Here is a 13,389-nt window from a genome sequence, read left to right as displayed (position 1 = left end):
AGTCCAGCATGAGGCTCAATCCCAGGACTCTGGGATTGTGACCTGAGCCGAAGGCAGATGCTTACCCAACTGAGCCACCCAGACGCCCTTTGTGCTGGTTTGAAAGTCCCTCTGTGGTCTCCACGGGGCTAGCACTGCTCCTGAACGAGCTCAAGTCCGGCTTCCACGGTTCTGAAATCAGATTGTGGCTGAATCTTCCCATCACATAGGCGGATGTGACAGATCTATGTGACATGTTTTACTATAGTCACAGAGATAATTGAGGTACGCCTGCCTTGGACTTGAGATCCTGCTTAGACTCTAGACAGTAGGCCCCAAGATTCCACTGTGACGCCGTGTCTGGTTCCACTTGATGCTTATTGGGATCTCCCAGTAACCTAGAATAAGTATGTGCAATTATATCCAGCCTTCCGACCTTTGACTACAACCTGAAATAAGGACACTGTTGTTTGTCCCCTCTTCAGTCTGAACACTAGAAGGATGGTGGCCACAGCGGGTGCAGTGGTGGTGATGGCTACCCCAGTGGCGGCAGTGGTAATAGCATAGATCATGGTGCGATAATGACCATGGTGTTAATTGCTCATGGTGTGGTGGTGGTGGTGATGGGACCGAGTATGGTGTTGGTGAGGACGTGGATCTTATCAGTCCTGGTATGATGGTGGTGGCACTGCCAACGTGGTGGTAGTGGTAGGGATTGTGGTGTTCATCAGAAATGCTGATCGTAATTTGATGATGGTAGCAGTGGCGGTGACCAAGTAGACGATGATTCCATAATTCTTATTGGTACTTAAACCCTGATGTCAAGGTGGAGAAGTCTGTATTTGAGGAAGCTCTCCCCAAGTGATGTAATATATATCTCCACTTGTAAAACACTTCCTAGGCCTGGGTCTTAGGAGCAGTTCTCCTAAATCAGTGCAGCCTGATCCCTCTGCCATAACTTGCCAGTGGAGTTAACTGTGTATCTCATGAGCTGTGGTCCTCTGAATACCCACCCAGCAGAAGGTGCCATGCCACCTAAATGTGCTTGGTACATCCTGAGCTTTCTGTGCCCTTCTTGGACAGTGACTGTGCACATCCACACGTTAGGGGCTTCTAAAGGATCTGCAGTCTCCAATAAGACCTTCACTTTGTCTACCCTGGTATTTCCAAAGCTTCCTTGACCACTGAACCCTTTGCGGGGTGGGGGGGTCGTGCTTGCTGGTAGGTGCCTATAAATCATTACACAGAACAACTAGAGAAACACTAATCTAAACAACTCTTGGAATGAAAAGAAAAATAAAACTTTTAGGAAATATGTTCCCCCCAGAGGGACTAATTTCTTAGTGCTTGGTGAGAATGGTTAGCTTTCAGTTAGTTTTGCAACTCTAAATTCTGTCCTAGATGGCAAATGGAAGAAGGTCATCTACAACTTACATAATCAGAATTGACCAATGAATACATCAAACAAGTAAATGAAGGGTATTATTAGAAACAAACCTCAAAAGTGAAATTGCATTAAACCCCATCAAACATCGACGACCTAGGACGTCCTTCCTCTTGTCACTAAATTTTTTTTTTTCCTGACTTTATCCTTTTATTCCATACTCATAGGTCATTTAGTCGTTACAGCAAAGCGGTCCTTCTTTACTTCCGAGCCCAGTGCTGGGTTAATAAAAGATCCTGCATAACTGAGGTGATGCTCAGTGCCACCCGGTAGCTCTCCATGTGTGTCTCATAGTCTCAGAGTCACCCGGGGTTGCTTGGGAAGAATCAAAGTTTCTAGGCTTCCCTGCCAGAGAGCAGGTCCAGGTACAGCCCAGAATATGCATTTTTTTTAACAAAGACATCAATCAGGGCAGACTGGCTTTGAGAACTATCAGGACAAGTGCTGGTGTTAACATGCTGTCTTCCTCCTCTTCCCCCTCATGTCAATCTTAGGAAGAATTCTTGTTCCTGTCGCAGCTGGAGGAGCAGCCCTGCTGGTAGAGGTGGGCTGACAGGCTGCTCAGGTCTCTTCCCTAACGCTGCGCCTGTTAACCTCAAGGGCAAAGCCCGCAACCCCACCAGGTATGCTTATCGAATGAGGAAAACCGCTTCCTCACTCTTCTCGTGAGTCCTTCCCACTCACTGAGTGATCGTTAGTCGTAACACGAATAATGCAAAAAGGCAGCCAAGCAATTTATATTTTATCCATAAAATTAAGCCCTGTGTTTCACCACAGCATTTAACTCCGTGACCTATTTTATTGAATCCCTTAGCAGATCTTGGACAGTTCCCTTGAGTGTAAATTACCATGAAGGTAAATTGAAAATGTATCAAGAAATGGGCAAGGATATTAGTGCAGAATCAAGGAGTCATCAAGCTTCAGTTGTTCTGAAGACTTTTTTAAAAAGTCTCTTTTCAGTATCGTTAGAGTAGAAAGAATTGATGTGATTAATAAGGCTTTACCTTTCTTAGGTCACCACGTGCCTTCTGCGCCATCCATAACTCAGTTCAGAGGTCCCGTCCTCCAGAAACGGCTCCACCTGCTCAGAGCCTCTTCTGGGCTCCTCGTGTACCTCTGCCCTCCACGGACCACCTTGTGGGGGCTGTCTCTCCCAGGAGTGAACCCTGGGGCTCCCACAGTATTCCTCTCAGGATTTGCAGTGCTGGTACACCCCCCTGGCTCCAGGTCCATGCCAGGCTGCCACCTACGTGAATGCACGTGGCTCCCTCTTGCCTTTAGAAGAAGGGAAATGGTGTTTGTAGTGGAAACGAGGGCCAGGTCGGGGAAATTCAGATTCCGCGGATATTTCTAGTGTCCCCTTCCACCCCACTGGACTTTGTCTTCTGCATTAGCGCAGTTGATTTGCGTAAAGAGACTGAAAACAGAGAGGTGAAATCATATTCCCCAAGTCACACAGCTCATAAGCAGCTGAACAGAGTCTTCATCACTCAGGTTGGCCTCAGCCTACTCACTCGCCCTCAAGTTCCTGCTGCTACAAAACCTGTTTTTGTTTTTTTTTTAAAGATTTTATTTGTTTATTTGACAGACAGAGATCACAAGTAGACAGAGAGGCAGGCAGAGAGAGGACGAAGCAGGCTTCCTGCTGAGCAGAGAGCCCGATGCGGGACTCGATCCCAGGACCCTGGGATCATGACCTGAGCCGAAGGCAGCAGCTTAACCCACTGAGCCACCCAGGTGCCCTACAAAACCTGTCTTAAGACCACAGTTGTGAGGGGCATCTGGGTGGCTCAGTCATCTAAGCATCTGCCTTCAGCTCAGGTCGTGATCCCAAGGTTCTGGGATGGAGCTCCACATCAGGCACCCTGCTCAGTGGGGAGTCTGCCTCTCTCTCTCTCTCTCTGTCTACCTGCCTCTCCCCCAGTTCAGGATCTCTCTCACACCTCTCTCTCTCTCTCTTGCAAAAATAAACAAATAAGATCTTTTTAAAAAAGAGCACAGTGGTGGCGTATGGCCCAGGACTAGTAATTCATCAGCGGGAAATGAAGCTGCCCCTCACACACCGAGATTCCACATATGGAGGCTGCCCACAGCCGTGTTTCGTGCGGCATTCCCATGACGCCTTCAGCAGACTGCACACCAAGCCCGGAGTGCCTGATTACAACCAGCCCCCACTGCCTCTTCTCCCATATATAGTGCCTGTTGGATCTCAGGCCCCCAAAGAGACAGCAGTGAGTTTCTGAGGAGCCTTGAGACTCCAGCATCTGGGAGTTCTGGTGAGTTCTTTTTTAAAACCTACCTAGTCTGAAAGGAGACTCATTCTGTTCTCCAGGCAGAGAGACACAGCCAGGAGTTAAATGTTGGAAAACAGAGGCACACGTAAGAAAGAGGTTCTAATACCCTGAAAGCACGTAGGACCCTAGGAGCCGGCCACCCCATCAGAGGCTTTGTCAGTGCTTCGATAGAAATGGAAGGCGTGCCACCAGCTGACCAGCACCGAGCACCTGGGACTCAGGAAAAGGGTTGTAGAGAATGAATGGAGCAGGAGAGAAGAAACCGAAAAGGCCCCGCTCTCCAGGACCAGAAAGGAAGTTTAAACCCTGTGAAATATTGTTGCTTTGTTGTTTACTTTGCCCGTTTTTTAAGAAGTTGCACACAAAAAAAGCAGGACATTTGGAAACGAAAGAAAGAGAAAGCTCATGCTGACAAGCTCAGGCGTTGAAGGATTCTGGAGACCAGAGGGGCTTTGTAGTGTGCAGGAAGAGCGTGCAGGTTGAAAGAAAGACTCCGTGTGGAAAGCAGTGAGGGAAATGGAGGGCAGACAAAAGAGCCACGTACACCACAGGCACTGAAGGGGGAGGGAGGACGGTCACACTGCCCGTGGCCACCATGGTCCAGCCCACCCGCGGCACTGCCAGAGGACCACAGCTCTGTGTGGGGTAATCAGAATTCCTGGGTCTGTCCTCCCTGCCCCAGGCTTCCTCCATCCAGGCATGTAGTGGCCTTTTGAGGTGGGGGTACTTCTGGCCAGCGGCGCACAGAGCCAAGCAATAAAGAGGCAGTCTCAAGTTCATCTGGACCAGGAGCGCTAAGAGCAATTTGGCTGAAGAAACAGACAAACAAACAAAAAAAGCAGGACTTAATGAAGAAAATAAAGAAGAGCATGCCAAAATGGCCTCAAAGCCTCAACAGCCTCCTGTTTTCCAGATGTCGCTTGGAGGCCAAGTTTAATCACAATAAGCTCTTTGTAAAAGTGTGCAGATCCATTTGGTTGAGATCCTGATCTTTTTTTTTTCCTAACCTGCTTAACATCACTCTGGCTTTCTTTCCTTGTTTACCTTGTAACATTTGCTCCTGGTATTTCTTAAAAGACTTTGCCTTTCAAGGCCCTATTTCCTGAGGTGCTTTTCAGCCACCACAACCAAAGAAAGAAGGAAAGGGACAGAAGGGTCTGTGAAGTGGGTAAGGGTTAGACTGTGCCTGTACACACAGGGACACTGAGCTGCTCTGAGCAGGGGTGGATTGTGCCGGGGGAAGGGGTGCAATAGGAGCCGGCCAGACTCTGAGCATGACCTCACGCTTCACTCAGTTGTTTGGACAAGTGTAGTTTTGTTTTAGATACATATGGTAATTCTTTTTTTTTTTTTTTTAATTTGACAGACAGATCACAAGTGGGCAGAGAAGCAGCAGAGACAGAGAGAGGGGGAAGCAGGCTCCCTGCTGAGCAGAGAGCCTTGATGCAGGGCTCAATCCCAGAACCCTGGGATCATGACCTGAGCTGAAGGCAGAGGCTTTAACCCACTGAGCCACCCAGGCACCCTTACATATGGTAATTCTTAATAAAATGCTGATAAATGGGCCAGAGCGTTCCCTATGATAATAATGAAGTCTTTACCCTTTGGAATGCTATCAAGTCTTGGTTCACGGTTTGTGAGGCTGCTAGCATTTTCAGGAGCAGTAACTAGGAAGCCCAGTGTTGCTGGGGGACACGGTCTGCTCTAGATGGGTGGGATCCCTGTCATACCCCCAGAGTGATCTGGTCTGGGACCACACACACACAGGTGGAGCTGCCGAGTGATACCCTCGTGAGTTCTGGCTGGCTTAGGGCTCTTTGAACCTCACTGCCAGTCACCAGTATAAGACAACAGGAAAAGTACAGGCACACCTGCTTTGGATCCCAACCCTGCCATTGCCTGGTAGTGTAACCATAGGAAAATGATGTGATCTTCCTGAATCTCCAGTCCTACGCCAGTTATTATTACTACACAGCAAACCACCCCAAACTCAGTGTTGTAAAGTGACCATTTTATCACACTCACAGATTCACTGGGTTAGGAATCTGGACACAGCCCAGTGGGAATGGTTTGTCTCCTCCCCACAATATCTGGGGACTCAGCTCGGAAGACCTCCAAGACCAGGAGTGACTAGACAGACAGCTGGAATCAAGAGTCACCTGGAGACTTCTGCACACACACATCTGGCAGTGCATGCTGGGTGTTGGCAGGGCAGTTGACCAGAGCGTGGGCAGGTGGCTTCACTCTGTCACTGTGGAGTCTCTCTTCGTGGGCTAGCTTGGTCTTTCGCAGCCTGGCAGCTGGGTTCCAAACCAAGTGTCCCCAGATCTTAAGGTAGTCCTGCAGGACATTTTTATGACCTCACCCCAGCTGCGATGTAGTGTCACTTATACCTCTGGGTTAAACATTCATCAGTGCTCACCCAAGTCCAAGGGGAAGGGGCACAGACTTTTGATGGAGGAGTGGTTGGGTTCTAGGAGAGCACACGTGCCAGGAGACAGTGTCGAGGCCATCTTGGGAAAATATGACCTTGCCACAGTTCCCTGCTCTACCGATGTAATGACAAGAGGTTGGCAGGAGTGACAGTTGCTGAGCACCAGCCTAGTGTGGCATACTGTTTTTGTGTTATCACATCCTCACTCGTTGACTTAAAATAACTGTGGGTCCAGGAAAATAAAAGGGTAATGGCTACCTCACATATCCTTCTCCTGGAGATGGCACAGGCACGGGATTGCAAGTCTCACTAAGCAAGCAAGTTTTGAGTTTTTGTTCATCTCACATCTACGAATATGCCGTTGGCCAAAAGGAGTCTCTTGGCCAAGTCCAAAGTCAAGGGGTGGGGAAGTACATCCTGCCTTTGTGAGGCTGTGGTGGGGGAGTGTGTAATGGTATAATGACAGAGTGAGGAATTAGGACCAATAATTCAATCTACCAGAGCCATTTTCTAGAACAAAGAAAATTGGATAAGGATATTGTGGCATTACAGCTGGTGTTTAACAGTATAATCGGGGATGCAAAATACCCATATAAAGTAGTAGGTTATCAAATTGCTAATAAAAGAATAATTCAACATGACCAGGTAGCATTTATCCCAGGTATTCAAGGACAATATACCATAAAGATATCTATTAATATATTGCATTACTAAGACAATATATTTTTATGGAACCTAAATCATCATCTCAGTACACACTTAAAAGTCATTCAATAAAATCCAACACCTACTTAGGGATTTTTTTAAGCTCTTAGTAAATTAGAACTATAAGGATACTTATCTAGCATGACATATAATGACATAACACTTTAAGCATTCCCACAGAAGCAAGGAAATAGAAAAGAATGCCTACTTACCACCATTATTTCTAACAGCATCAGTCAAAAATAAGAAATAGACTTATAGATAGGAGACCTAGTTTTCATTATTTGCAGGTGGTATCATGGTATCCCTAGAAAATCCAGGGGAAGCATATGAAAACCTAGCAGAACGAATACATTCAGTAAGGTAGTCCAGATTAAAAATAAGCCAAAATACAGAGTTTTCGACATAACAGTTGTGATACAATGTCGTGAGCTGTTTATGGTCTATAAAACATATGTAATATGTAATGTAACATATAAAAATACATATAACCTGTACCTTAAAATAAAATTTGACGAAAAAAAAATCATGCACCAGAGAAACTGCCAAGGACACCTGTCTTCAGGATGAACCTGAACTAGAAACGTGAAGGACGCTGGGGCGGGGCTCTGCCCCTCGGCTGGGAGGCCTCACTAAGTGCAGATACGAGCAGTCCTCAAGGGAATGGCCAGTTATTGATGGGCTTTCCAGTGAACATACCCATGGCTATTTGTCTTTATTTAACTTGAAAAAAGTATCCCAAGGTTCACCTGGAAGACTAACCAAGTGCTCAGAAAGCTCTGTGAGACATTAAGATATAATTTTTTTCAAAAGTGGTTACATGAGTGTGATGCTGACTCTAGACAGCTCAATGGAACATGAACTGTATGTAAAAAGATAAGACACGGTAAGAGTAAAACACAGAGTCTGTGGTGTGGAAGACACAGTTTTTATAAAAGGAAGTGGGTGGTCTCTTTAAGTACTTTTTTTCCCCTTAAGTGTTTAAGGAAAAAAGTCAATTTGATTGCCTACCTTATATATTAAGTGTTCTTATAATACTAAAGATAGATAGGGCCGCCTGGGTGGCTCAGTTGGTTAAGCATCTGCCTTTGGTTCAGGTCATGATCATGGATCAGGTCCTGGGATCAAGTCCTACATTGGGCTCCCTGCTCGGCGCGGAGCCTGCTTCTCCCTTCCCCTGCTCTTGCGCTATTGCTCACTCTTTCTCTCTCCCTCTCAAATAAATAAATAAAATATTTTTTAAAAATTACTAAAGATAAACCTTAGAAGGGGAGGAATTCCCCATCAATGGTTGTTTCCTTTGACCTCTAGCTCCCTCCTTGCACTACACAAGTGCATTTCTGAGATGCAAAGAAAAATTAAAAGGACAAATGCCTTTGTCCTTTTTCTGTGAATAAAGTAACTAAGCAGGAACCTGCCCAGACTCTGACAGGGCTTCCCAGCAGCCCATAATGGACAGACAGAGGTAAGAAACCACTCAGTGAAGAGTAACCACTCAGTGAAGGAACTGCCTTTCCAAAGATGGTCCATCCTACAGATTCTGGCCAAGAGGATGCCCTCTACTTAGGAAGATAAATTATTGAATTTCTGGTTCTCCATGAGATTCAGGAGAAAAATGTGAGCATAGCAGAAGATCAACCTGTCAGGAGAAGCAGCAGTCTAAGGACAGTGAAGGGCATTTGGGATGAAAAACATTTTTGCCAAATTAGCATTCAGTGGGGCCGAGGCAGCAGGGAGGCAATTTCTGGCAACCAAATAGAAAATGAGAATGAGTTCCAGAACTAAAGAAAAAGATGAGGGTATGAAAATACTAAGAGGAGATAAGGAACTGAGACAAGCAAGTAGAGCAGAGGCACAGTACTCAGTCAGAGAAATGATAGAAGCATCCCTGAGAGGACCAGTTGAGGCTTTGCTTCACAAACATGTGGGGAGTTTTAGTTGGTTGAAAACCTAGACCAAGACTAGTCCCAGCAGCCAGACTGGAGTTGGGGGAGAGGTCCAGGATGTGGAGAAGAACCCTCTCTATGTGGTGCCAGCAGACCCAACCAGGCAACGTTTCATATACTTGTTAAAAAGGGTTCATAGGAGCCCTTAGCCACCTGGGTGGCTAAGTCGGTTAAGCATCTGCCTTCTTCTCTGGTTGTGATCCCAGGATCCTGGGATCAACACCCGCATCGGGCTCTCTGCTCCATAGGGAATCTGCTTCTCCCTCTGCCTGCCACTCTCCCTACTCTCTTTGTCGAATAAATTTTTAAAAATCTTTTTTAAAAAGTTCATACGCATAAAAAGACAAGGGAACAATTACTGTGAACAGGTGGTTCACAGCCAGAGAAGCTCAAATGTCTAATAAGTCATAACAATCACACAAATCATCTTAAATGCAAATTTTAAACCACAAAAGATTCCTGCAGATTAGCAAAGATGTTTTTCGATGAATAATCCCAGCACTAGCCAGGATGGCAGGAGGTGGGTTCTCTCATACCATGCTGGTAACACTCTCCCCTTGTTCAGAATTTCTGAAAAGCAGTTTAGCAAGATGTAGCAAAAGCCCCGAAAATTTTCAAGCCGGTGATTTTCGTTTCTAATAATTTATCTTAAAAATGTATCTAAAAATTGCAACTAAAAAGATCTACAAAGATGGCTGCAATATGTTAATTCAAGCATATACACACACACATATACATACATGTGTATATATACATATACCTTCATTATTATGCAGCCATTAAAAATCGTGTTTTCAAAAGTGCTCATGGCCAAGAAGAATGCTAATGATAGAATCTAAGAAGATACAAAAATTGAATTTACATTATATGAAGAAAAACTGAGAAGAAAAAGGCAATTCACCAAAATATAAACAATATTAACTCCTTAGATATGTTTTGTTGATTTTTGATTCTTTATGCTTTTCAGTATACTGAAATGTTTGTACCAAGTGCATTCATTTTAAACTAATTTTCTCTATTTATAAGCATATGTACACTACAAGTTAGCTTGCTATAAAGCTTATGGTAACTTTGTTCCATCCATCCCTACCCCTGATTCCTGGTTCCCAGAGCAGTTGTGTTTGACTTTTTCAACCATCTTCTCTAGTATTTGTCTCCCTATTTTTGTATAATAAGCTTATACTGTGTTTCTTGATTTTTCAGATTTAGATAGTATCTGTTGGCTTCCAGTTATGAAAAGGGAAGATTTATCTCTCTCACACCCCTGCCCTCACACTTCACCTCCACCACATGCTCTCAGATTGGCTCACAACTCTGGGCTGAAGGAATATTGTTTCCATTTATATCTGCATAAATGTCATTAATTAAGCCCATAGCTGACTAGATTTACATGGCATCCCGTGTGAACTTCGGTTCTTCCCAGAGATAATAATTGCTTTCTTTATTATTTCTTTATGTTCCTTAGATCTATCACTAATTCAGTCCTAAAATTTCCAGATCTTCAAAACTCATCTCAGTATACATAGACTCATCATGTCAACTGTCCCATTTTGATTCTGCTCGTACCCTCCCTGGGGTCTTCCAGCTCCTGTCTGGATGGTAAGCTCTCCGTGCTGCAACAGTGCTGTCATCTGAGATGTCCCCTCGCTGTTTCCCTGAGGTTCCCTCTGCCTGTCTCCTGGTGTGGAAGGACCTTGGATTTATTGGGTCTTGGCGCCTTCTGCTTTTTTTGGCCTGCTTCTGTTTTGAAGAAATGCATCCTCCTACATTTTTCTATCCCTAGAAAGGATATATGGGAGCTAAATTTTTGAGACCCCTTGTGTATATGAACACAACTTTATTCCACACTCCAATTCAGAGGTCAGTCAACTATAGCCTGTGGGCCCTCTCTTGTCTAGAGTCTGTTTCCCTTCTTTCTGTAAACTAACAGTAAGGCTTTTTTTTTTTTTTTAAACATTTTAAAAGGATTGTTAAAAGAAAAGAAAAAAAAAAGAATATGTAACAAAGATTGTATGTGGCTCCCAAAGCCTAAACTATTTTCTATCTGTCCCTTGATAAAAGAAAGCTTGCTGACCCCTGTTCTGATTGTTTGGTTGTTTGGCTAAATAGAGAATTCGAGGTTGGCAATAATTTTCCTTTCACAATTTGAAGGCTTTGCTCCACTGCCTTCTGGATCCTGGAATTGCTGTTGAGAAATCCAGTTTTATCCTGCGCCCCACTCTGGTGTGTTTGACCTCTGGTTTTCTCTCTGGAAAATTTTGGCATCTTCTCCATGAACCCAATGGTCTGCAGTTTTCTAATGGTTTGTCGTGTGTACACTTTCTGTCCTTCAAAGTGCTAAGCACGCAGAGGGTACTTAGTTCTGAAAATGCCCTTCTAGTCTGGGAATATGTACTATTTCTGTGATGTTTTCCTCCCTTTGTTCTCTTCTAGAAATCTCTGTTACCAAGATATTGGGCCTTCCAGGTCAGTCCTCTAATTGTATCTTATTGGCATATGATTTCCTCAGGTTATCTTCCGATTCTTCCACTGGCTTTATTCACCAGAATGCACATTCCATGAGGACAGGAACTGGTCTGCTTCGTCACCCTGTGTGTCCTAGCACCTAGCACAGTACCTGGCGTGGAATGGGCAGTGGGTGAATATTGTTGAATGAGTGGATATTTTTTGATTTCTAAAAGTTTCCTCCTGTTTTCTGACTGGCCCTTTGAGAACATCCCACTCGTGGATGAGCTGTCATCTCTTACCCTCCTGACAATATTATTTGGAGATTCTTTTTTTTTTCTTTTTTTTTTTTTTTTTTAAAGATTTTATTTATTTACTTGACAGAGAGAGATCACAAGTAGGCAGAGAGGCAGGCAGAGAGAGAGGAGGAAGCAGGCTCCCTGCTGAGCAGAGAGCCCGATGCGGGACTCGATCCCAGGACCCTGAGATCATGACCTGAGCCGAAGGCAGTGGCCTAACCCACTGAGCCACCCAGGCACCCTATTTGGAGATTCTTGAAATTTCCTTTTGCTCTGTGCATTGACTGCCTTTGTATCCTCCAAGTGCCTAACCTGGTGATGGTTTTGGTCTCTTTTTCCCGGTCAGCAATTTTCTAAAATTTGTCTCTTAGACTATTCGCTTATATTTGCAGATCAGGCCCTACATGCTGGCTGGAAGCTCTGAGTATATGAGTGAAGCCAGCGGGCCTCATGGTCATGTGATCAGACCCCGGGTCCAATACCCCTGAATGTATGGATCTGTGGGTGTCTTCTCCTTGGTGGGACTGTTATTCTGGAATCCAAATGTTAGCCTCTTGTCTGAAGGATGGTATTTCTCCCTCCTCTACCTATGCCTGTATATGGGAGGCAAGGGTCTCTCTGGTCCAACGTCGGCAGAAAGCAGACATCCAGCTTTCTGCCATGATGGGAGAATAGGTAGATGATTGGATCGAAGGGCTCCTTAGGCAAACTCTGAACTGGTCCTCCTGTGTTCAGGCCCTCAGTCATCCCTTCTCCCATTCCTGAGCCACTCTGCACTGCTGCTGCCACACAAGGCACCTCGCCTCTTCCCACCTTTGTTGCCTGCAGACTCTGCTTGTTAACCAACATTGTGCATCAGTTCTCCAGCTTCCAAAACTGTGTTGACCTTTCCCATCTGTGCTTGTCTCTCTTCCTACTCTTTTTGCCCTGGTGATTTCATATGTATTTTATTCCTTCATTGCCATTTTATTAGAACAGGGGTGGGGATAAAGAAGGAATTCTGTCCACCATATTAAACTCACAGCCATCTATCGCTATGGTAACCCAAAAGCAAGGTCAGTAGAGCTTCATACTAAGAGATGTGCAGGTCATGTTACCCAGAGTTAAAAGTCAGGTTCACATCCTTAGAGAGCTGACCAGTCTCGTGGGAAAGACAAACAGATCTTTACGGTACAGATACTGTAATGGAGCTGTGTCAGGGCAGCAGCGAGCTGCCAGAGAAGTACCTCCATCTACCTAGGGGGAGAATGGGTCATGTGAGAGGCAATACAGGGATTGTGGGAAAGAGAAGAGGCTTGAGCACACAACCATTTGGAGAGCAAGAAGGAGTTTTAGCCCAAATTGTTATTTTTATTGGTTCTCTTCTCCTGGGTGCTGTAACAAAGCATTGATTTTCTCCTTGTATCACCTTCCCTGTCAATATGAGCCAAACCATCAAAAGTGACACCTGAGACTCCAAGGTGCCTGCACAGCTGCCTGGAGGGCCACCTGGAGCCCCACTCCTTTCCTCCAAACAGAGATTAATGTGCACGTTAAATGTACATAAATTGCCCAAGAAAGTGGGCACTCTTCAGAAGCTGGCCCCCCCTTTTTTTTAAGTGGAAAAGAAAAAGATCATATTCCATGCATAACATGGGACTCAGATATGCAGACCTAGAACTTGCTTTGCTTTCTGTAACACTCGCCTTGTTCTGAAGCCAGCATTTCCATGCATGGTGAAAAAATTTACCACTTCAAGGTAACCATTTTCTGATTTTAAAGTCATTGTGTTACAGGTCAGTTTTTAATCAAGTCCGTCTTTTGCTGCCTGCTTCCCCCAAAAGTGAATGAAGCATCACAGGTG

At 45.0% G+C, this 13,389-nt stretch overlaps 1 protein-coding gene across 9 annotated transcripts in view; it reads left to right on the top strand.

Moving 5' to 3' along the window:
- NMNAT3 (nicotinamide nucleotide adenylyltransferase 3) overlaps positions 1 to 13,389 on the top strand; it is a 124,945-nt gene that overhangs the window by 94,031 nt on the left and 17,525 nt on the right. For 2 of the 9 annotated variants that reach the window (XM_032334682.1, XM_032334638.1), the window contains one exon: positions 1,918 to 2,046. The exons of the other annotated variants lie outside the window; for them this stretch is intronic. Coding sequence is in view for 1 of the 2 variants with exons in the window: in XM_032334638.1 (XP_032190529.1) it covers positions 1,918 to 2,046 (129 nt within the window). In the remaining variant the exon portion in view is untranslated. The remainder of the gene's footprint in view (positions 1 to 1,917; positions 2,047 to 13,389) is intronic. 9 annotated transcript variants of the gene reach the window in all.

This window comes from Mustela erminea, chromosome 1 (assembly GCF_009829155.1).
Source record: "Mustela erminea isolate mMusErm1 chromosome 1, mMusErm1.Pri, whole genome shotgun sequence".
In the NCBI taxonomy this organism is placed as follows: domain Eukaryota; kingdom Metazoa; phylum Chordata; class Mammalia; order Carnivora; family Mustelidae; genus Mustela; species Mustela erminea.
Note: the sequence above shows the minus strand (reverse complement) of the source record. Positions and strands in the feature narration are given on the sequence as shown.